Raw genomic sequence first — 24,879 nt, forward strand, 5'->3', positions numbered from 1 at the left:
TTCCAGGACACTGACCAAAGCTTGGGTGCTCTAACTGCAAATCATCGGTCACCCCTAGTTGACAGTTTACTTTCTGGCACAACTAAAAGTCCCAGGCTAGCGGATCTGAGGGGCCGAGGACAGTAGGGGTTAGTCAGGTGCCAAACCATATAACACGTTATAGATTATTGGGAGGATTTTAAAATCAATCCTATTGATGTACTTTGGTAATCGTCAAGAACTTCCCAACACATTGATGGACTAAAGAGTTAAGTCTATAGTCTGAGGCATAATTGGCAGGTCACACAGCTTTGAAGTCATGTTGTCCCTCATTGAAATAATTGATCTGTTTTTAATTGTATTTTGCCTATTTATGTAGACATTTGTAACTAAACATTTCCTTTTCCTTTATTATTTTGTTGTTATCACTGTTGTTGTGTTGGTCCAGTTAGGAGGGTGGATGGGTGGGGGGTGTTTTGTGTGTGTAAACAAGAACAACAAAAAAATCATGATCATCATGCTCACTCAGTTGCCAGTGTTAAGTCACAAATATGCTCATTCATATCCCTGTTGTTTCTAAATGTTCACTTAGAATGGTTTGCTATGGATCTGGTGTTGATTGGCCCATGGTTCTGTTGCCTGACAGTGAATTGAAGGTGCTCTGTTGTAGGTACCAAGACCCTGGACATGGGTTAGTGGCCTATGCTGAAGAGCTGCAGCTCTGGTGGCCAAGCCCAACAGATAAGACAACTTGTGCCTGCATGAGCTGCACAACATAGATATAAGGCTATCTGATGCCTTTAGCCTCAGCTGCATTCAGTGCCCTTTCTCGACCGGTGTGTTTGTAACTGCGCACACTGGTTTGAATCACTCTTTGAATTAATTGCATTGGTGTCTGTAAAAAAAAAAAATAGTAACCTATAGCCTATTGTGTTCGATTTTTTTTTTCGTCAATCACTGTTTTTAAGCAGACATTTCTTGACTGTCAAGTTTGTTCTGATCCATATGACTTGCTCCACATGACCCTCGATGTCCGGCGTGTCGCAGCTGGTCGCAGCATAAACTAAGATTCTACGTCATATTCTCTCTCTTTCCCCCGCAGTCCTCCGACGGAGAGGTAGCAACCGTCAGGTATCTGCAACCGAGGCTGCCTTGAACCGGGGAACCGAACCAACAGCCAAAATGGTGAGATGTATATTTAGATCACTTAAATTATGTTGCTGCATTTTATACGATGCGTTAATGCGTAAACTTGTAGTGTTTTTGGAGAACACATTGCCCGTGGTTGTCTATCTACCTATTAAATGACGTAATTAGATAACATGCGTGTGGGTAATGTGGACTTGAACTTGGACACGCATAATGTCCGAAAACAATTTCATGAAGGATATGACTTTCATTCCTTAATAGTTAGTAAAACCATAACAAAATGAAAACAAGTCAATGTGTTGCCACATTATTTTTTGATCATGATATAGGCTAGCGATTTATCATTTAATTGGACATTTCGAATGAAGGATTTCTAAACACCATCGCGTCCAAAACTTCCCACATTATTTAATATTTTCTAAGCTACCCTTACATTTGGGTTGAGGCCTGTCCATGCAGCGAATATAGACTGGAATAGCGTTACCCCCTGTTATAAATAGTCCGTTACGCCCACTGTTCCAGGAGATGTGCGTATTAAAGTTTCATGTCCACAGATTGGGCAAGGGAGACGTCTCAGGCAGCCTGATGATATTTCTAGTGGCCATGTTTACGTGACCAAATGACCTAGCTTCTAGACGTCTAGCCACAGGCATGGATTCTGCGAAATATTGCAGTTAACCTAGAAAACTGCGCAGTCCCTTACAGACAATGTTTTGAAGGTGGGTAAAATAGCACCCCCCACTGTACCTCTTTTTTATATATATTCATACGGGTTGTTTTTCGTCCTCAGGTGAACTTTACAGTAGACCAGATCCGTGAGATCATGGATAAAAAAGCCAACATCAGGAACATGTCCGTGATTGCCCATGTGGACCATGGGAAATCAACGTTGACCGATTCCCTGGTGTGCAAGGCTGGCATCATCGCCTCGGCACGCGCCGGGGAGACCAGATTCACTGACACAAGAAAGGATGAACAAGAGAGATGCATCACCATCAAATCCACGTATGTGTTTATCTAGTGGAGGAGGTGGACTCATTTTACATTGATAGTAGTGAACATCAGTTGCAGTTTCACAGTTGATTGATTTAGGGCCATAAGTGTTTTAGAACAATGTGAATAATTTGATTACCTCTTGTTGATTTTTTCACTTTTTTGTTGACATGCTTAACATGCCTATCTAGATCTGCACATTTTGCAACAATAATTGTTTAATGTACAAGCCTGTACAGTATAACAGGCATATAGATTTTCCACAGGTACAGCATTAAGAACGAAAGGAAACTCCCAAATAGTTTTTGTTTTTGACGTCACCGCACCTTTGTCCGCGGTTAACAGTCCTGTTGTGTGTCACCCCTCCCTGCAGAGCTATTTCTCTGTACTATGAGCTCAGTGAAAATGACATGGCCTTCATCAAACAAAGCAAGGATGGCTCTGGTTTCCTCATTAACCTGATTGACTCTCCTGGTCACGTCGATTTCTCCTCCGAAGTGACTGCTGCTCTGCGCGTCACTGACGGTGCTCTTGTAGTAGTAGACTGTGTATCAGGTAGGACGGCACCGGCCCTTGAGTTGTATGTGTCTGTTATAGCTGTGCACTGTGAGCCTTGAGCCTGTCTTACTGCTAAGCATAAAGCAAAGGCATGCATGCGCAACACAGTAATGCACTGACACAATGCTGTTGGAGAATATTTAGGTGAAAGATTTAAAAAAAAAAAGCTTTCGGATGACTGTCAGATTGGTGTTGACAATTTGCCCGTAGTCAGCATGGGGAAGGTGCAGTGCATCTCAGATGATCAAAAGATCATGGCAAGTAAACTGGATCACTGCAATGTGACGACTGCTTCCATCAATGCCAACTGATATTTGGGCTGACTTTAAAATAAGTTGGGGTAAGATCAACCAGTGATTGTGTTTATGTAGTAGCAAATTCATGATTAATACTGAGGACTGTCATGGAAACATAATTGGGTTGGTTTCGAGACATATTAGGAACATTTCAGTGATCGTTTGATCATTCAGTGTGTAATTGCATTCTGCAGTTCTGCTGAGATGCTTTTGCAATGTAATGACACTCTTGAACTAACCCACAGTCACTCAGTATCTGGATCCTATATTGAGAGTACTTCTCTCTCTCTCTCTCTCTCTCTCTCTCTCTATCTCTCTCTCTCTCTCTGTCTCTCTCTCTCTCTCTGGTAGGTGTGTGTGTGCAGACAGAGACTGTGTTGAGACAGGCCATTGCCGAGAGGATCAGGCCTGTTCTGATGATGAACAAGATGGACCGTGCCTTGCTCGAGCTGCAGTTGGATACTGACGAGCTTTTCCTGACCTTCCAGCGCATCGTGGAGAATGTGAACGTCATCATCTCTACCTATGGAGAGGGGGAGCACGGACCAATGGGCAACATCATGGTCAGCAGCTTTGATTTGGCAGCCTTTACAATACCGTCCAAAAGCTTCTTGCAGTCCTGCCTCTTATAGCATTGCACAATTATTCTACCCTTCTGTTTTGAAGTAAAGGACCAACAAACTAACTATAATACGTAGTATTCATTGATATTGAACGTTCTCTTCCATGTACACTTTTAGTGTCGCTCTCTCATTCTGAAAATTAGCTGAAACATTTACAACACATGAACATTTACGATACATTACAATTACAATGCATTTTTCTCTTGAAGTGATAGAACTGCAAAAACAGCAAGCAGATAATGGCTGACTTTATAGATACAGTATTTGTATATATTTAGATAAACAGAAGCCTGAGGTGTTCCTTGTTCATGTACTGTACAGTGTGCATAATCTCTGTAGTAACTGTACCTTGGCATGTGTTTCCACTTCAGGTGGACCCTGTGGCGGGGACAGTTGGATTTGGCTCAGGTCTTCACGGCTGGGCGTTCACTCTGAAGCAGTTTGCCGAAATGTATGTGGCCAAATTTACTGCCAAGAGTGACAAGAAGGGCGGGCTCCCACCCCCAGAGCGTGCCAAGAAAGTGGAGGACATGATGAAGAAGCTGTGGGGAGACAAGTATGTTCTGCTCATAAACCCTATACTCATGTGTGTGGTGGTGTCTACATTTCATTTATTATTACGTGACATTACATTGCATTTGGCTGACGCTTTTTAGCTAAAGTGACTCACAACATGGTAAACAGTTTAAGCTTTCTAAGCAATTCTTACAACAAATATAGGAACTTTTTTTTAAAAAAAGTAGAGTTCAATAAGAATAAGTGCATCTGTGAGTGCTGTTTCACAGTCAAGTGTCAGTTATAGTCAGGTGGTAAGTCTAGGATCGGAAAGACTGTGCTCGGTGAACTCGCACAGGTAAACTTATTGAGTTATTTATGTAGTACAGTATACATACACTGATAGTATGGTGACTGATTAAGGTATTGGTGGTTAATATGCTAGTGTTTTACATTCATGAGTAATACATTTTTTATTGTTTATTATTTTCATTGTTTTGAAAATTGAAAATCATTTTCATTTGCATTTAATTTAACAGATACTTTGATCCAGCTAACGGGAAGTTCAGCAAATCTGGTAGCAATGCAGAGGGCAAGAAACTCCCGCGTACATTCTGCCAACTTGTCTTGGATCCTATTTTTAAGGTATGTGTTTTACTAACTATTTACTAACACTTACAACATCCGATTGAATCTGTTTCAACCTTCACCTTTTCCATTGAAAACTCACTAGTTCCTCTGTCTGCGAAGGTTTTCGATTCCATCATGAATTTCAAGAAGGAGGAATCTCAGAAGCTGATTGAAAAACTTGACGTGAAGCTTGATGCCGAGGACAAGGAAAAGGAAGGGAAACCCCTCTTGAAGGTAAGAAAGAAGACCAAAGACAAAAAGAGTGATTTTAAGTACAAGAACCGACTGACACTGATGTGCATCACTATGTTCAGACCCCAACCCAGTGTTTCCCTCTGTCCTCCAGGCAGTGATGCGTCGCTGGCTGCCAGCAGGAGATGCCCTGCTCCAGATGATCACCATTCACCTTCCTTCCCCAGTCACAGCCCAGAAGTACCGCTGCGAGCTGCTCTACGAGGGTCCTGGTGATGACGAGGCTGCAATGGGTCAGTGTTTGGTGTACTGCACTGCCCATTCACTACTTTCCAAGCATGAAATGACTGGACACACATACTGTACAGTGTTCATTGTAGCTCATTGAAATAGACAGTGGAGCGTCCTAGAGTAGGGTACTATTTACCATACTAGTGCAGAGCCTGTAGATGTGGCATTTTTTGTTCGTATAACATGAAATTTGGCACTGTGCACACTCATGCCATTAGAATGACACAAACCACATTTGAGAGCAGTCGGATGAGTGGTTCGAGAGTTATGCGTGGAACAGACAGACTGACACACAGACAGATGTTCTTTGCATTGATAGGTAGATAGATGACAAACTCACATGTCAATTATATTGTTTTCCCAATAGGTATTAAAAACTGTGATTCAAAAGCACCTCTGATGATGTACATCTCCAAAATGGTGCCCACCACCGACAAGGGCCGGTTCTATGCCTTCGGTCGCGTCTTCTCTGGCACGGTGGGCACGGGACAGAAGGTCCGTCTCATGGGGCCAAACTACACACCTGGCAAGAAGGAAGATCTGTATCTGAAGCCGATCCAGAGGTTCGTTCTTAAATATTCTGTGTACTGTCTTCGAACTCTATAGAATTAAAGACCTCATAGGCCTACAACCATTGCCATATACTGTAACAGTTGCCAGTATTTTCTTGGCAAACCTTTTCATTGTAATTCACAGAACATAGGCTTTGGAGTAGTTCTTTCATATACTTCTCCAACAAATCTCCGCTGATTCCTCTCAACACAGAACTATTCTCATGATGGGACGCTATGTGGAGCCCATTGAGGACGTGCCCTGCGGTAACATCGTCGGCTTGGTTGGGGTTGACCAGTACCTGGTGAAGACAGGCACTATCACCACATTTGAACATGCACACAACATGCGCGTCATGAAGTTCAGCGTTAGCCCCGTGGTGAGAGTGGCCGTGGAGGCCAAGAACCCCGCTGACCTGCCCAAGCTGGTGGAGGGCCTGAAGCGTCTGGCCAAGTCTGACCCTATGGTTCAGGTGAGTAGGAGCCTACATGGGGTGGCTCTCAAACTCTCTCCTCGATCCTCGATGCTCGGTCCTCGAAGGGCGTACCCACTGATCTATAACTAACACTGGATAGACTATCCCATTGTTGCCGCCCCATCATTCTTTATCTAGATCAGTGAGGACGAGGATCGAGGAAGGAAGGGAGAGTGTATAAAAGACCAAATGAGAGGCACCCCTGGTGTCAGGGACAACCCCAGACTGAAAGTGGAGATTGAAAGTTGTGTATTTTTCTGATAGTGTATCATTGAGGAGTCTGGTGAGCACATTGTGGCTGGTGCTGGGGAGTTGCATCTGGAGATCTGCTTGAAAGACCTGGAGGAAGACCATGCCTGTATCCCTCTCAAGGTTGGAAAGCTTACTGTGTGGCCTACTTGCTTTGTTTTAAAATGGTCTCATCATGGCAGGTGACACTTCATGCACTCTCCATTTTCCACAGAAATCTGACCCAGTGGTGTCATACCGCGAGACAGTTAGTGAAGAATCCGATCAAGTTTGCTTGTCCAAGTCCCCTAACAAGCACAACCGCCTGTACATGAAGGCCAAACCCTTCCCTGACGGACTGGCGGAGGACATTGACAAGGGCGACGTGTCCTCACGCCAGGAGCTGAAGACGCGCGCTCGTTACCTCGCCGAGAAGTACGAGTGGGACGTGGGCGAGGCCCGCAAGATTTGGTGCTTTGGCCCAGACGGTACTGGACCCAACATCCTGCTTGATGTGACCAAAGGAGTTCAGTACCTGAATGAGATCAAAGACAGTTGTGTAGCAGGTTTTCAGTGGGCAACCAAGGAAGTGAGTTAGACACACCATTTGAGAATAATAATTCCAGCAACGCATGCATTCTCCAGAATAATGTGGTCATGTACTGTATACCTTGGTAGTTGTGAGGCACACACACTTTTAATGCGAGAACTTGTGTCATCTTCCAGGGTGTTCTCTGCGAGGAGAACATGCGTGCGACACGATTCGAAATTCATGACGTGACTCTGCATGCTGACGCCATCCACAGAGGTGGTGGTCAGATCATTCCCACGGCCCGCAGGGTTCTGTACGCTGCTGCGCTGACCGCACAGCCAAGGCTGATGGAACCCATTTATCTGGTGGAGATCCAGGTAATTACAGTGCATGAAAATGCACTGTACTAGTCAGGGAGCCAAAGTCTCAAAAGCTCAACAAAATGGGTTGAACCTGACATGGTCTGTCATACTTTTTATTTGTGTTTTTCCTGTTAACTTTGACCCTAAGAACCAATAATCAGAGGGTCTGCTCTGCCGGAAATATTGCGAAAAAAAATTGTGGCCATCTTAGTGTATGCACCCTGTATTTTTTATCATAAAATATGAAAAATGCTTTTTTTTCCCTCAGATTCTCAGTGGGCTGGGTAGGCTGTCAATAAATGCTTTCCAAATGCACATAACATATGTGCTGACAACATCCACTGAAAAAAATAACCCTTAAAACACATTTCTACATGATTTTGGCTCAATTTAATGCAAAAAAATAGGCGTTTTTTTACCATTTTTCCAATACATTCATCTCTACTTCATTGGCAATCAACTATTTCCCAAAGTTATGACACCAGTCAATATGCCATTCTTTTCCCCAAACAGTATACTCATTCCAGAGACAAAAATTATAAAAATCCAACCAAAATCAATGGATCTGTGATGATTTTAGTACTAGTTGGCAATCAACAGGCTCAGAACTTCAATAGAATTTTAGGCTACTCTCAACATTCCGAAAGACATACTGGATATTTAATATGGTTGTTATGTCCACAATATTAAACATCATGGCCTAGGCATCTTTTTCTTTTCAACATACTGTAACCCTGTGCTCCCAATGGGAATGTGTCACACAAGAATCTCTAGGTATGGTGAAGGGTAGGGTGGTCCTTATATAGTCCAACTTTTTTTTGGCAAAATGTTAGTGGCTTTACCTCCTCAAAGTGTTTCTTTTAACTTATAAATTAGAAATGTGCAAAAATGTTGACAAAAGTACATATATAGAGACGTAGCCCAATCATGTGGAAGATTGCCTATGTTAACTATGCAGTGTTATTGTGATATGCAAGTAATATTAAAAGAAGCTGCAAATGAACTACATTTTATTGAAATCAGAGCAGCACTAACATGACAACAATCACAAAAAAAGTCTGAAGTTTTCAACAGTCCCCTATTTTTGATTGTAGCAGAAGAAGACTGAGGTAATAGTCTCTTGGAGATTTAGATGATGGTGAAGAAATAATCCAAGTACCATTCTAATAGATGGCGGTTTTGATCCAACTAATTCTGGTATGGTGGAACCAATCAAATAAGCTTCACTTGTTCTTTTTGCCATGACTTTTGCTCTTGGTACACAACATAGCTGCATGCAAAGCTGAGCAGGGAAGGGTCCTTTTCCTCATGCAGTTGAAGTATATATACTCTTTGATTTGATGGACGTTAGAAATTCAGTCTCTGCATTTATCCCAATCCATGAATTAGTGAAACATACACAACACACAGTGATGTGACGCACACACTAACCCGGAGCAGCAGAGCGGCCTGCTCTGGGAGCAGTGAAGGGTTAGGTGCCTTGCTCAAGGGCACTTCAGCCGTGGATGTGGGCGTACTCAACCACTCCCCCCGCCCACATTTTTCCTACTTGTCGAGGATCGGACCGGCAACCCTGCAGTTAACCAGTCCAGCCCTAACCTAGCTCAATTTCATTTCTCTTCATACTCCGTCTGGAATAGCTTGATTCAGCTTTGTTTACGCTGGCAAGTGCATCTCCGCTCAATCAGCGAACAGAGGGCGTTCCCAAGAGCGATTACGTATACGTTTCAAGCTTATCGTTATCGTTGTGTCCCCTGGAGTTATCATATGTCACTACCAAACGTTAGTGATTGAACTCCAATGAATTCAAACTTAAGACAAGCATCCACAAACCAGGAACTAAACGTTTGCCAATAGATCTAGGCCAGACTCTCTACGAAGAAGAGAGTCTGGTCTCCAGGCTAGTAGACCATTGCTGTGCCCACACATATTTGGGCACATATTTGTGGCACGTATTTGGGGTTCTGTGAATACAATTGTTTGAATGTTCTAATGAAGACCAAAAAATGCTCTAAACCTGAACAATAACCAAGGTGATCATCAATAGAAATATATATTGATTCTAGCCTGACCAGCCAGACCCACATCAAGATGTAGGGTCTGGGAACTCCCTTATAGGCAGGGCTAAATCGGAGGGGTGGGATAAACTTTCAAATTCCCTCTCCATGCAATAGAATAGGGTAGCTAGACGAATCATCTTCTTGTTTTCAAGTAGGATGCCTAACGGTCACAACTTCTGGTCGCATGTCAGTCATCATTGGCCCAATCCCAATGTCCGGACTCACGAACTCACGGACTTTGGTGCGCGTTCTCGCGAAATTCGTAAGGGTTTAGGGCTGTCCCAATGTCGAATTACAACGGGCGGGAGGGTTTGAGTACAGACTTACCGAGCCCTTTCCGTGAGTCTGCATCGGTGCAGACTTAACCTAAGGGAATTACCCACAGTTCAAAGTGTTGTGACGTTTACCGCGGAGATCATAGAAAAATCCGGAAATGAAGGTAAACAACAGCACGCACGACACATATGCATGGTGCAAATGTTAGCAACGTCTTTGTTAGTAAACATCGCCAAGGTACATGTGATCTCGTGAAGTGCTGTCCCAATCCCAAATACCTATCTGAGCCTATGTGGCCTCACACACTCACTCACTTAGCACCTGAGATCAATTAAGTCTGTGAGTCTTTAGTTCTTAGTCTTTAGGGCTGACATTGGGATTGGGCCACTGTGTTAAGCCCGCCCACCGACTCTATACATAATGTGATTGGTCCGGTGATTTCTGCCAAAGCCCAGCTCCCAAGCTCTACGGAGAGTTACTAGACTGCCCTGGCAGCTAGATTTCTAGGCTATATTGATTCCACTATAGGACATCTGCAAACTGAGTCATGGATGGATTCATTTGGATTTAGTTATAATACATATTTAGGAATAAATGGTGCATTAGATGCTTTTATGAAGATTTTTTTGGAATTTCACTAGCCAGTTGCAATATCAATTCAAATGATCTGTTTTTATGAAGATCATCCAAGTCTCAAAAGTTTAAGCTAATGATCTACCAGTAATTATGTTACTACCATAAAAATTGCCATGCTATATTTCCTTATATAAAGGAACAATTTGAAGGGTTAAGAGCAGGACAATTGGAGACTTAAAAAATAAGGACCACCCTAGAGAAGGATATGTGACGATATGGGGCTTTTTTAATTCCCCAGGCCAAGGGAACTATATCAGGATGCATAGTATCCTGGATCCATGACATAACTGGCCTTTACAAATAAAAATCTGCCTGGGAATTTAACATAGGGTGTTAATTAGGGATGTAATTTTCCAGTCGCTCCGGAGTATAAAGTCGCATCAGTCAAAAAATGCCTCATGTAGAGGGAAAACATTTTATTGCACCAGACTATAAGTCACATTTACCCTGTTACCCTGTTGGAAGTTTCTCTGCAGAGCTTCCCCTACAGTTTTAGCGTGTATATTTTACAACACTCATTTTAACGGTTTGGACCATGCTGAAGAGAAAGTCGTCATTCTCAAAATAACCTATGGCTGTGAGTTTTGTTTTAAAATGTTTTCATGCATGTCTGAAAAACGGGTGAGGAACATTTATTTATTTACGATACATTATTCATTCACAAACAAAATTGGTGTCCTTAAAGGTTGGATTTTTCCTCATTTTCCTCATTTTCTAAACCTTTTCTTTATTCTGATTATTGCGTAAGAAACTACAGGGTCTCATCTTTTCAAAGAGGTCATGCATTTGATGGTATAGGCCAAACTGGGTGGGAGCAGTTGCCTCTAGAGTAGGAACAGTGTGATTTCGGGGGAAAAGTCTAGAAATGGCCCTATCCAGAAGAATTTAAGGCATTAAAATCCATTTCCAAAAGATGACTTATTCCTCTTTTTAGTCAGCTTAAGCATGGGTTCATAAACTTACAGTATGAGCACAACTGTATGGGAGCATGGCATGTCCAATGCTTCTGATGCCACAGTCTACGCAGATGATCATGAGTTAACACATAAAGTCCGGAAGTTCAATCGTGTACAGCCTGAATGGCATCACGGTGGTGATGGTGAATCTGTACCGGTCCCTTACAATGTACAGCTGCCTAAGGGGAGAGGGACACTCTGCTGTGAAGTATGATTCTAGCATTGTGTGTACCGCCATTTCCCAATTATTAGCCGTGGCTTACACACTGATTTAGCTTTTTTTCAGCTCTGAGGTTAATTAAGTATTAAGAAAAAGCAGCAAAACCATATCAATACCCTGGTAACTGCACCCATGTATTAACTCAAGCACAGGACCAATTTTCATCTTTTATTTCGGAAAGCCTTGTGTAATTTCTTGATGGTGGGGAGAAGGTAGTTAAAATACCAAGAGACACCAGTTCATCCCCTTGTTTTTATCTTGCCCATTTGACTTTAGTTTGGACACAGGAGAGGTTCTCCAGGTCAGGAGATTTGGTCAAGACACATACTGGGTTCCTCTGCACAGAGTACATATATACTCAGACCAAATGCAGGGGGGGGGAAACCTTAGGTTTTTGTTCATCCCTGCCTGTAGATGGAGTCTCTGTGGTTCTGGGAACAACCTTGCTGGTGGTTCTATTTGGGCCAAGCCTTCGGGAGCTCTAGAGGTTTATGGACTTACTAAAGACCTCTCTTCATGTCTTCTCCATGTGCACAGCCACTAGTGATGCTCACTGCATTGTCAAATACTGTATGTGGATGGGGGTCACTGGCACCCCAGAGTCTTTTCTGGGAGAAGCTTCTTTTTGTGTCGCAACAGCAACTCGAAATTGAACAGAGATAAGACCCCTCCTTAAGGAAAGTAATTTTGCTGTATTATATTCTTTTGTGGCATTTCCATTTGGAGCACAGGGTTATGTTGAAATGAAAAAGATGCCTAGGCCATGAGGTTTAATATTGTGGACATAACAACCATGTTAAATATCCAGTATGTCTTTCGGAATGTTGAGAGTAGCCTAAAATTCTATTGAAGTTCTGAGCCTGTTGATTGCCAACTAGTACTAAAATCATTACAGATCCATTGATTTTGGTTGGATTTTTATAATTTTTGTCTCTGGAATGAGTATACTGTTTGGGGAAAAGAATGGCATATTGACTGGTGTCATAACTTTGGGAAATAGTTGATTGCCAATGAAGTAGAGATGAATGTATTGGAAAAATGGTAAAAAACGCCTATTTTTTTTGCATTAAATTGAGCCAAAATCATGTAGAAATGTGTTTTAAGGGTTATTTTTTCAGTGGATGTTGTCAGCACATATGTTATGTGCATTTGGAAAGCATTTATTGACAGCCTACCCAGCCCACTGAGAATCTGAGGGAAAAAAAACATTTTTCATATTTTTTGATAAAAAATACAGGGTGCATACACTAAAATGGCCACAATTTTTTTTCGCGATATTTCCGGCAGAGCAGACCCTCTGATTATTGGTTCTTAGGGTTTAAGTTAACAGGAAAAACACAAATAAAAAGTATGACAGACCATGTCAGGTTCAACCCATTTTTGAGACTTTGGCTCCCTGACTATACTGTTCTTCCTAGTCTTCTTCAACTTCTTATTATTCTTCTTCTAACGCACGCAATTCAGCTTCAACCGCTTAACGTAGAAACTCCATTCAAATTTTGACGCGTAGGTCTTACTTACGCGATGTGGGCTTTGTATTTTTCAACTTTGTAACTTTTATACTTTTTAAACTATTAGTTAAAAACTATTACAATTTCCCCCATAGACTTAACATGGCTCATTATGACATCACGGCAGCAATTAGAATGTTACCCCAGCTGGTCAGCCACCTGGGCACCAACTGTCAGTTTCTCTCAGGCTTTACAATCTCTCTGAAGACTACATATTCTGTTCCCCTGTATCCTCTGCGCACAACAGTATCAAAATAAGTCCTCCTAATTCCATTCAACTTTATATCCATTCATCTTCTTCAAATCATTCACTCATCCACCCATTCTAAACAGTCTGCCTATCAACATCAATTAGACGCTCTACATTCAACTTTTAAACAATCTACTCTGTCTCAGGCTGGCTCTCTTAAGACTAGCCAGTTAAATTGATTACACCTGTATCTGTATCCACTACTCTCAGTAGAGAGCTGTCTCTCCATTCTACAAGAATATAAGGCACATTCCATCCAACATTCTATCCATTCATCTTCTTCAGACCATTCACTCATCCACCCATTAAACTGTCTATCAACATCTATTAAACAATCTGTCTATCAACATCCATTAAACTCTCTGTCTATCAACATTAATTAGACTATCTACATTCAACTTTTAAATTATTTACTCTGTCTCAGGCTTTAAGAGTACTCTGGCTCTCTTAAGACTAGCCAGTTAAATTGATTACACCTGTGTCAACTACTCTCAGAGAGCTGTATCAGTGTCTCTCTTAACAAGAATATAAGGCACATTCCATCCAACATTCTATCCATTCATCTTCTTCAGACCATTCACTCATCCACCCATTAAACTGTCAATCAATATCTATTAAACAATCTGCCTATCAACATCCATTAAACATTCTGTCTATCAACATTAATTAAACTATCTACATACAACTTTTAAAGTATTTAATGTGGGTCCCTCTCAAGCAGCGTTTATATGTCCTCCCTCGCTCCTCGATCCTCAATGATCTACATAAAGAAAGATAGAAGAAGGGCTAGACTATCCCATTGTTGCCGCTCCATCATTCTTTATGTAGATCAGTGAGGAGCGAGAGAGGACGCGTAAACGCTATATGAGAGGCACCTTCTGTCTCAGGCTTTAAGCATACAATCTCATTAAGACTACAGATCCTGTTTCACTACGTCCTCTGTCCACAACTGTTTCAAAATAAAGGTCCTCACTGCAATAATACACTATTAAATCATTTAACCATTGAAACTACTCAACTATTGAACTGTTCAACCATTCCAACTGTCAGTTATCATCCACTATGCCTCCAGTCAACTACATGAAACCTCCATGTACCTAGCAACCAACATAGCAACCATTAAAATTAAGTGTTTGTGAACGTTTCCATAGCAACCAACATGATTATACTGCAGTAACTTCTTGTTTCCTGATAGTGGCCACCATGGATACCCTAGCAAAAAAAAATTTCAAAATAAAAGTCCTCACTAGCAAGTTAGCTAGTTAGCATGGTTAGCATTGTTAGCATAGTTAGCATTTTTAGTATAACTGCAAAAAATCATCAACTAAGTTAGCTAATCAACCTGGTTAGCATTGTTAGCAAATTTAGCATTGTTAGCATAGTTAGCATTTTTAGCATTACTGCTAGAAATCATCGGTTAACTTAGCTAATTAACCTGGTTAGCATTGTAAGTAAAGTTAGCATTGCTAGCATAATAAGCATTTTTAGCGTAACTGCTAGAAATCATTAGCTAAGTTAGCTAATCAACATTTTAACATGAATAGAAATCATTAGTTAAGTTAGAACTGGAACGTTTCATCTTTAAAACGTCTACCTTCACACTATCAACTCTCTGTAAACTATGCAACCACCATGTTTACCCTAGCTACACCTTAGTAACCATATCTACATTATCTATCTATTTTTGCATTTTCATGCACTGGTAATTCCTTGGAATTGCATTTCTAGTTTCAGTTGCTGTTGCACCCATGTACGGTTCTGTACCTACAGTATGCCTTAACCACTGCACTTCAACAGTACCAGTACACGTAGTACACATAGATGCTTCAAAGAACCCCACTAGTAATATAGTGTCTATTACTGTTGAATTGTGTTTCATTCATGTCGTTTTAGTGTCCAGAGCAAGTTGTCGGAGGAATCTATGGTGTCCTGAATAGGAAAAGAGGGCATGTGTTTGAAGAGTGCCAAGTTGCAGGAACACCTATTTTCATTGTAAAGGCCTTCCTCCCTGTAAATGAGTCTTTTGGTAAGTTTGATCAAGTGCAATCAATAACCCCAAATCCCCCCCCCCCCGTGATAAGATAAAAGCAAAGAAAAAAACACAAGTTAGGAGTTCAAGCATGTTACATATAAATATTTATTTTCCACCAGGGTTCACAGCAGACCTGAGGTCCAACACAGGTGGCCAGGCCTTTCCCCAGTGTGTCTTTGACCACTGGCAGATCCTCCCTGGTGACCCCTACGACCCTGCCAGCAAGCCATGCCAGGTTGTAGTCGACACACGTAAACGCAAGGGCCTCAAGGAAGGAATCCCACCTCTTGACAACTTCCTGGACAAACTGTGATCACCATGACAGTCCAGAATACATCTGGCCAATGTAGATCTTGCTTATTACATGTAAAATAATAAAAGAAAATACAGAAAATAATACAGAAGTGTACGGGTGAACGTTTACAGTATAAAACAAAAAATAAAGACAGAAAAAAGGACAGTGTTAAGTTGTAATATCAACAGCAAATAAAACTTAGCACCATATTTTGTGTTCCATGGCCAATTCATAATTCTAAATGATTACATGGCTTCCATGCTTAGTTTGGCTAGATGGCATTTCATCTATACAATTGCTTCTTGTAGCAGTTTTTGATCAAAAGCACAAAAGAAGCCTTGATGTAAATTCCACAAGTTGACAAGAGGCTTGTGACAGCTTGTTTTACTCAACTGTTTCTGATACACAATGTTACAGACAGGTCATAATAAAAACATGAGGGCATTTAATTTTTAAAGACAATTTTTGTTAAATGAAACCTTAGTCTCAATGGTCAAAAAAGCTAAATAGTTGTGTAAGGAGGGCTTGAGTATCAATATTCATATTTGACACAACCAAATGTAGACATGCTTTCACTTGTAATTAAATTTATGGCTCATATCCAGTAAGACATGTTGGATTTCTTTCTTTTAATGTGGCACCATTTGTCAAATCTGTAACAGTTCATGTGGCGCACACATATCAGTGATGCAGCAAGAATGACAAGTCTACAAATACAATAACCATGTGACTAAAGGTCCTTCTGTTCTATCTTTTTGCGGATTACGACAGTTTGAATCCCTTTCAACATCATAATGCTTGCTGGTAAAAGGTACATACAATGTTATTACAAATATCCCAATTTAATAGTGCTCTTGACAGTGTGATGGCGCAAGCTGGCACCCCGTGTTGTCATGGCAAATAACCACAAAACATAAGAATCTATGGACACATTACTGGTCAAGTATCCTCTTAATATGCCATCAAGTACACTATATTGCTGGGCTAAGGAGAGGGCAGTTCCCAAATGTAGTGTGGAAACAAGGTTGTTACATGTAAATTATTTGATTAGCTTCAAAAGGAAAGCAACGGTGGCCCTTTAAGTCTCTTGGTGAAATAGAAGATAGCATGTGATGCATTACAAAATTCTTTTCACATGTCCACATATAAAATAAAACCAGGAACAAACTATTAAAAACAGCTGAATTGATGCATAACACCAGGGCACAATCTGGACCATCAATAGTTAAAACATAAATGTACAATATGTAAATGACAAGACATTTTATTGCTGAAACTAAAGTAGAACCGAAAGAATGAGATAACGTTTCACTGCATGAATTGTAGAGATCTAGGTAACATGAAGAAATCAGCTGCCGAAGAAAGCCTGCACTGAACATTCACGGAGCTGCGTGCGCGTCGAGCGCGGTCGCGACCTGTCCAGCATTCATCGTCCTTGCACTCAAAGCTCGTGAGCTCCACCTGTCCCGTCAGAAAGGCAACGTACAAAAACAAAAACAAAAAAACCCGAACCGTCCTTGTTACATCGTCATTGTTGTCGTAATCGTGAATAACCCTTGGCTGGTGTGAGTGAGATTACAGCCCAAGTCAGTTCTTGGGCCTCTATAGTCCGCGGCTTGGGTTGGTTGGGGGGAGGTCCTTTAGAGTGGCCCTTCTGCCCCAGGCTAGTGGAGAGCCAGAGGGCGAGAGGTGGCTTGGAGTGGACTTTAGTCTAGCGAGATGATGTCGGAGATGCTGGTGGCCGTTCCCCCGGTGATGACGCCCGTCTCGTGGCTGGAGCTGGTGCTGTGCGTGGTGGCGACCGTCTCGTACTGACTCGAGGACGACACCAGGCTACCGCTGGTGGTGGCACTCTGGAGGCTGCCGGACAGGTTGTCCAGGAACATGGGTGCCCGGTAATGCTGTGGGACAGAGAGCAACAACCTCATGGAGTATAAGAAATAAACACTTCACCCAACATTTCAAATTCAATTTCAGAAGTGATATAGCCTGGGTGTTCCCATGCTGCCTAGCGTGCAATTTCATTCACGCTGTAAAGGCAGCCTGGAAATGTATGCCTCAGATAGGGGACCAATCACAGAACACGGGGGGGAGCAAAACGATGATGAGCTATGCACAGACGCATTTGATAGACAGCCCAATGAACGGATCTGGGCATTTTTTCAAATACGAGAAAATTAACGTTTGGTTGCTAGACCACATCTCATTGAGAAGTGGTAGGCGCTAGCCAGGCTAGAAGTGACACATAACTTGAAAAGATAGAGCTGGTTAACAAGTGTCAATCACTTACCTGTGGGTCTCCTTGAATCAAAGAAAACAAATCCAGACCTAAAGGATGAAAATGAAATAATGAAGTTGTATTCCACAGACTTTGATTACATTCAAGTTTTGCATTAAAAAAAACAACAACTGAGAAGCAGATGAGCAAACCTTGCATATCTGCAGGAATAGTGGACAGGGCTGAGTGATGGTACGGTACTGCATAGTCTGCCAAGGAGGACGCCAGGTAAGTTGGGTCCAGGCCCTGCACATTTGGCACCCGCACAGCTGAGGGCTGATAGGCCAACACCCTGAATAAGGAAAAAACAATCCAAAGGAAAAAATATTTACAACACCAGAAGGGCACTCAGAGACGGCAGAACTCCGCCAAGGCCAAATCCCACATCTCCCAATGTTATCAAAAGTGAAACTATACTATGTGCATATAAATACATTTACTGTAGCTTTTACAAGGCAGCGGTAGCACTTTCAGCCACTAGCCAGACTGCTCACCCCTTTCCATGCATGTCCTCCTGTTTGGACATGTACACACAGCGTCTTTTGTGGGGAGGATCCACATCCTGTTCGTCCTCCGAGGAGCTGTCCAGGGTCAGGTCAATCACATCAGCTTTCTTGGAGCTGCTCACCTCGCCGTGAGGTACCACGGCACACTGCCGCACAGGTGCAGAACCTACACAGGTGCACACACGGGTTACTTCTTGTACTTTTAATGTGAAATTGACGATTAAGTACCGTAGTAAGTGAAAAAATGTGTGAGTTCATGAGTTGGTGTTATTGCAAGTGCATGTGTGGGGGTTCCTCACTTTCAACTTTGGGGATGGATGGCGACGACACTTTTAGCGCCTCCTTCTTTGGTCTCATGGGACACCAGGTCCCATCCTCTTGAAACTTTATTTCGTCGACGTCCGTACAATCGTTTAAGATTTCCATAAACAGCCTGGAAAGGGGGAAATGGGCCACTTATTCAAACTGCTCTTCGAGCTCAAGTGGAACAACCCTACGCTCAAGGACTCGTAATCGTGTGGCTCACCCGTCTATGATGAGGCTCTCGTAAGTGGCCTTCTTGTCACACACTGGGCAGATCCAGGTGGGCTTCTTCTCGTTCATCTGCAGGTAGAGCGCCGCGTCGAAACACTGCAGGTGGGAGCAGGTGACTGCTCGACATGGCACGGTGAGGCGCATCTTCCCAAGCTATGCACAAATGGTCAAATCATCATGAGAAAGGAGCCAACACAACAAATGTGCCAAAGTGGACGTAAATGCTGAGAGGGGATATGCACTTACCGGGCACATGAGGGAGACTCGTAAACTGGTTGTGGCGACTTCGCTATCAGGATCTGCAGTGAGCTTCTCTTTAACTGCGGAGGGGAAGAATAGATTTCAATTGAAACAAGAAATCTAAGCCTCCACTTACAAACTGTAGCAAGAGGTAGCACTTAAGGTGTGGAATTACAGGAACAAGATGTTGGAATGTTGCTGCCCTCTACTGAATACCACAGGGAATACAAGTCAAGAGAAAGGGGTCTCTACACACTGTCAATCAAAGATAACCAAGTATTTCAAAAGGCAAAGCAGTCTTTTGGGTGATACTAAAAGTCACTTACGTTTTCGTGAGTTTGTGACTATCCAGAATTTTGAACATTTATTCGTAACCACTGAAACTTTTGAGAAGAATCTAGGAAATGGGGGATATATTTTTAGAAAGGAAACAGAAGTCCAATTTGTTTCTTTACAGAACGTTTTGGTCACATTGTGATCTCTTCTTGGATGCATGGAAACAATATCTATGAGGTACCTACCTAAAACGTATCACATAAAGCCCCAATTCAGTGCATAGCTTGTTTTCAAACAAAGGTTTAAGGTGATCACAATGAACCAAAGTGTAGGTAAAGCCTCAAAGCCTGAATGCTACATGGCTCTTGAAATGATGAAAAACTAGACAAATTACTCTAGGTGATGTATCAAAATCAATATCAGTATCAAACATTATTCATATAACTAGAAATAATACATGGAAAAAAACATGTATTAAACTCAAGATTACTGCACTTCTTATTGCCTGCTGTGCCAACAATGATCTGCATAGGTGAACGGTCAACTGTGAACGGTTAAACCTAGCAGCAGAACACAACACAGTCTACCTAGGTCACCCTGAAGTATATTTCTGTATCAGTGCTATGTGTAATATTGTGCATGGTTAGAATCATTACTCAATGCTCGAGAATGGTCAGGGTTCCGTATCCCCTTCATTTTCAGCCTCTGTAACAGCAGCGGGGAGGTCAACTGTCTCACAAGGTACACCGACATGGAGTAGGTCTGCAAAACACACAAAACATGACCCATTCATTAAAAAAAAAAAAAAAAAAACACCTTCAAGTGTGACCTCAAACTAGAAGAAATTGACACAAAACAACATTGTGTAACAACTTCAAGTACCAGTTCAGAAGGCTTTTTATATCTGATACTTGAACACACATGGACAGAATCGAATACAACACTCTCCACTCTCCTACCTTTCAGAAGGCAATGAGAAAATGTTTATACCTTTCCAATTTCTGGTGCCCATGTGACGGAAATCTGATTGGGGACGGCAGACGACAGTCTGACGAGAGATGTTATGTTCAAAGGCCTCCCTGGCCTTTTCTGTTCCACTCCATTTTTAGGGGGTGGTGCAAACCCCTGGAAGAAAACAACAACAACGACAGAAAGAACGTAAATAATGAACTCATGACCGGTTTCTAAACGCTCTTCAGTTTCCCTTTCCCTTTCCAGTCTCCCAAGTGCAATGTAGAGATGATCCCACATATATTGTCAAAATAAGATGTATCCACATCTGGTGTTTCCTCATCCGTTATCATTGTAGATCATTTGTAGTCTCTTGGAATAGAATAAAATGTAAATATTTCACTAGTGTTTATTGTTCCACTTACAGGCAGTGGGAAGAGCTTTCCATTGACTTTGATACATAGGCTGTTTGGATAATTATCCTCTTGAGGACAGCTGGTCTCCGAAAGGCAAAACCTAGCACAGAAAACAAAGATCATGAACATATTTTGAAAGAACTTGTTGAATAATTGATTATTCTGTTTTGTTCTCAGTCTTGTAAAATTAGCAGTGCAGTGCCTGTATGAAATTTGCAACTATGTGACTCAATAATCTCTGGTAGCCTATAAGTGACATCACATTGTGTCTGCCACTCGTTGTCTGTAGCTGATTGAAATTACATAAGCCTAAAGCTTTGATGTAAGGCTGTATGTTTAGCCTACTGAATACTTAATGATATGGAAGACAAACCATTTTGTAGAAAGATGTCTCATCATATGAGATTTGCAATGATGTGACTTAAAGACAGTCTTTGGTAGCAAAAGTGACATGTTGCTCTGTCTGCCACTCTAGCTGTGTGGCATTCTGAAACGTCATTAAATTCAGCACTGTTAGCCTATTGCTCGTCAAACATGATATTCATCCAAATATCTTGCTTCTTGACCCTAATTCATTGCTGCCAAAACTCTGCTTACCCTCTCTGTCTGGCCCTGCACTGTGTGAGAGGGGGAGTGGCTACAGTAGAGCGAAAAAAGCCAATGTGTGCTTCTTTTACCGATATATTTAACTATATATTTTGCATTACTTATCCAAACAACGTCAAACTTGACACTGCACTTACTCGTACCTGTAGCAAGACACCTGCCACGTTTGAAATCAATCAGACGAATGGTTTGAGAGACATGCGTATAACAGAGAGACAACCAGACAGACAAACAGAAAGAAGAGTTCATGTAATTTATAGATAAATATGCACCATGATGACAAGAATTGTTACCTCAACTGAATTTGGACCATATAGTCTCTTCGGCCGCCTGGAAGGAAATCCCTATGCCAAAAAAACAAAAGTACAGGTTCAGGTGTGAAGTGCAAACATGAAACTGATTGTGCTCTTACTGTGACAAAACCTTGTCCTTACCGAGATATGCAAACTTCTCTCACTTGCTGCGGAGTCAGGGCAAAGATAAAGTACTTCTCCTGATGAAATCTCTGAGCAGTACATGGACCTGCAAAAAGCAACATCCGATCAGCAATTGTAGCGATCACAAGAACACTGACAGCTAAAGAATCACAGGCGCGGCTAACAATTACCCAAACTAGAGGGCTTGATCAGGACATCCAGCACATCGTAGAACGGAAGTGACTTCATCTGTACATCAGGGTGCACAGGTGGCATGAGTGGCGTGCCCTGCTGCATATTCATCGTTGGCTTCGCTTCCGGAAAGAGAGAGGAATCTGGGCTGAGATGCACCGAGTCTGAGTGCCCAGAACCAGACAGGTCAGTAGCAACAACTGACGTCTCAGCCTCTGCCTGAAAGTAGCTCTGCAGGCTTGCCAAGTTAGGAAGACTATCAATTGCCCTTGAATAGCGTCGTCTGTAGAGTTCTTTGACTTTGATCTGCACTGCCGGGCTGGATCCACTCTTAAGCATGTGCAAGGCCCTTAGCAGAAGTTCGTGCTTGCGACCACTTTTGTTCTGTCCAGCAAAGCCCAACAACACTTGTAGCTCGGAAACTCGGAAACTTGATACCATGTTCTGCAAAAACAAACGTGAAACGCACACACAGAGAGGCATTGCATTAACACACATTCAAACACTTAACATGGCTACTGAAACCACAGGACAGAAGAATGGCAGAGAACGTAGGAAAAGCTGTGCCAAATAGCAAAACGGCAGAACAGAAAGTAACTTGTCATACTGCATTATGTCATCCAAACTCATAGGGTCACATTTTCTTGAACACAAAGCATAGTAGTGAGAATGTACTTGAAAACTTCACAACTTAATTATACAGAGCACATGGAGGACTATGACTTTTGGAGAGTACAAGATCCCATCAACACCAGCCCAGACACTGAATGACAGTGACCACAACCCTCCCAAACAATCCCGTTTCAAAATCCCACAGAAGAGTAAGAAAACCCCGACTGACCCTTCATTATATGGTCCATGCTTGATTGTTCTTACGTGTTTATCCATTTTTCTTTTTTAAATCCTTAACAAATGTGACCTAAAAGCATCTAAAATGTTGAGAATAAAGTCCAAGACCCATTAGATTAACAAAGAGACATCACACAACAATGTTTCCAGAATTCCAGAAATTAATGAGCTCAAATCAGAGCCCAAATAAATGTGGAAGGTATTTCACAGAATCGAGTTCAAAGCATGAAGAGAAACGCTCATGTCATCATTAGTTTAAAAACGTGACCGCGTAGTAATAAGACAAAGAGAGACCCCCTGCATCTTACCCCCCAAAAACATACTAACTTATTTGATTTGCTGAAGTGTATGACCTGCTGGGGTTTATACAAGCAGTCTGCTGTAGAGTCTAGTTAGATAGTGACATAATGATAGTACTCGACCATGTTTTCACAAGATTTCAGCAATGCATCAGATAAACAAATGCCTGTCTATGATCAGGATAGCGAGCTAATCCAACATTAACAGCTAACGTTAGCAAGCTAAGTGATGGTGGTTGGATGTAAACAATGGCAGAGCTCGCCAACTAATGTTAACCAAACCAACAAAAATTGCTAGCAAGAATTTGCAATATTTTTCTAGTTTAGGAACCAATGCATTTCATCTGCAAATCAAGATAACTATGAAAATAAAAGTAAAACGTGTCCAGGTAAACAAAGAAGATGCATGTTGGTTAGTTGTTTACCATCACCTGGCTAAGAAGCTAGCTAAATAGCACTGGCTAAATCGCAGGGTCAGGATTTGCCTAGCCCGATTAAAAGAACATTCAAGGGAAAATAAGACAAAATATCACACAACCACAGGTTGTAGCTTTAGCATAACACTTCACATGAAAGACATTTCCAAAGACTAGACGAAGTTAGCAAGCGCACACCAAACAAACTCGTAACGTTATGGGAAAACCCTGCAGAATGCACAACACAGTTGAGGCAGTTAACGTTTGTCTAAAATAACTTGTCAGCTTGCTAGCAGTGTGTCGAAGGCTGGCTAGTTATCATAACAAACATTTTCCATCACAGTGCGGAATTATCAAAACGACCACTAAGATGGCCGTAAGTTAGGCAGTTACTTGCCCATCTCATCGTCTAATTAAGCTGAATACTGTTAGGCTATTTTAGTATTTATAGCAAACTATTCAAAAGTTCCCCTTCTAACTTGACTAGCGTTTGCTAAGCAGTTATGCTATCGATCTAGCTGGATAGCTAACACTGTGATAGATGAGAACATTTCTTCTTTCACGCTGGCCTAAAGGTGACCGCCTGATGGGAAAATACGAGCCTCATTGCCCCTTCCATGAAAAGTGTAGAGCTACAATTTTAGTAAATAAAAATAGAATGTTCTTAACTTACAACAGAGCAGTGTAAAGTTGAAATAAAGCATTACAGTTGCTAGCTGTCATAACACTTTCGCCTACCCGTAACTCCTCAACATCCGCCATTTTCTGGCTGTGGTCATCCTAAACGAATCGACCGCTGCGCCTCACGTGATGAAGGAGTAAATTAATGCACCGACCCAAACTAAAAAATCTTCGCAATTTCGCAATTAGGTTCGCAATTAAAACGCTGTGTAATCAATCGGACAAAAGAACTGCAACTCTGTAACTCTTGAGAAAGGCTAGAACATACCTTTAGAAGCAAATAGTGCACTGGCAAAATTCAGTGATACTTTGTTTCTGGTGAAGAGGAGGAAGGGGCTTGTATCGTCCCTGTGCAGGCTACAGACCTTGATTAACGTTTACCAGTCATGCTCTGGCCAAATTTGGCCTTGATCTGGTCTAGGTTAGTTTGGGTCTGTTAGGTCTGCTATAGCCACTTCCTGAATTAAAAAAGATGACTGCTAAAGCTGAACTGAAACACGTTGTCTGGTATTTCTAATAATAATTAAAAAACAAACAAACCAACAAAAAAAACCCAATATGACACTGAATTAAGTTATGTTACACCCTGCTGTTGCACTCAGCAGCCCTCGAACTCCCCCTATCGTTA

The 24,879-nt window shown here is 41.8% G+C and overlaps 2 protein-coding genes across 5 annotated transcripts; one reads left to right on the forward strand and one right to left on the reverse strand.

Annotated features, from left to right (window-relative positions):
• Positions 1 to 1,010: 1,010 nt before the first annotated feature.
• eef2l2 (eukaryotic translation elongation factor 2, like 2) lies at positions 1,011 to 16,199 on the forward strand. Of its 2 annotated transcripts, XM_062542928.1 has the most exons (15): positions 1,011 to 1,164; positions 1,919 to 2,133; positions 2,495 to 2,676; positions 3,327 to 3,538; positions 3,970 to 4,154; positions 4,633 to 4,738; positions 4,844 to 4,957; positions 5,070 to 5,208; positions 5,574 to 5,769; positions 5,972 to 6,230; positions 6,498 to 6,605; positions 6,697 to 7,050; positions 7,188 to 7,370; positions 15,158 to 15,290; positions 15,416 to 16,199. In XM_062542928.1, the coding sequence occupies exons 1-15, from the start codon at positions 1,162 to 1,164 to the stop codon at positions 15,607 to 15,609; spliced, it is 2,583 nt and encodes an 860-aa protein (XP_062398912.1). In that variant the 5' UTR covers positions 1,011 to 1,161; the 3' UTR covers positions 15,610 to 16,199. The 2 variants fall into 2 exon arrangements, with proteins under 2 accessions (XP_062398912.1, XP_062398913.1); XM_062542929.1 differs by lacking the exons at positions 1,011 to 1,164; positions 2,495 to 2,676 and having other exon boundaries at positions 1,961 to 2,133.
• On the reverse strand, positions 15,415 to 24,849 carry pias2 (protein inhibitor of activated STAT, 2). Of its 3 annotated transcripts, none has more exons than XM_062542930.1 (15): positions 24,520 to 24,849; positions 22,848 to 22,935; positions 22,006 to 22,450; positions 21,833 to 21,920; positions 21,692 to 21,742; positions 20,802 to 20,892; positions 20,416 to 20,550; positions 20,082 to 20,187; positions 19,156 to 19,229; positions 18,902 to 19,062; positions 18,675 to 18,808; positions 18,364 to 18,541; positions 18,022 to 18,161; positions 17,882 to 17,919; positions 15,415 to 17,492 (listed from the first exon to the last, which is right to left on the reverse strand). In XM_062542930.1, exons 3-15 carry the CDS (start codon positions 22,445 to 22,447, stop codon positions 17,298 to 17,300), a joined length of 1,833 nt encoding a protein of 610 aa, XP_062398914.1. In that variant the 5' UTR covers positions 22,448 to 22,450; positions 22,848 to 22,935; positions 24,520 to 24,849; the 3' UTR covers positions 15,415 to 17,297. The 3 variants fall into 3 exon arrangements, with proteins under 3 accessions (XP_062398914.1, XP_062398915.1, XP_062398916.1); XM_062542931.1 differs by lacking the exon at positions 24,520 to 24,849 and adding an exon at positions 24,244 to 24,355; XM_062542932.1 differs by lacking the exon at positions 24,520 to 24,849 and adding an exon at positions 24,309 to 24,350.
• Positions 24,850 to 24,879: the final 30 nt, after the last annotated feature.

The sequence above is a fragment of the Sardina pilchardus genome, chromosome 8, assembly GCF_963854185.1.
Source record: "Sardina pilchardus chromosome 8, fSarPil1.1, whole genome shotgun sequence".
Lineage (NCBI taxonomy): Eukaryota > Metazoa > Chordata > Actinopteri > Clupeiformes > Clupeidae > Sardina > Sardina pilchardus.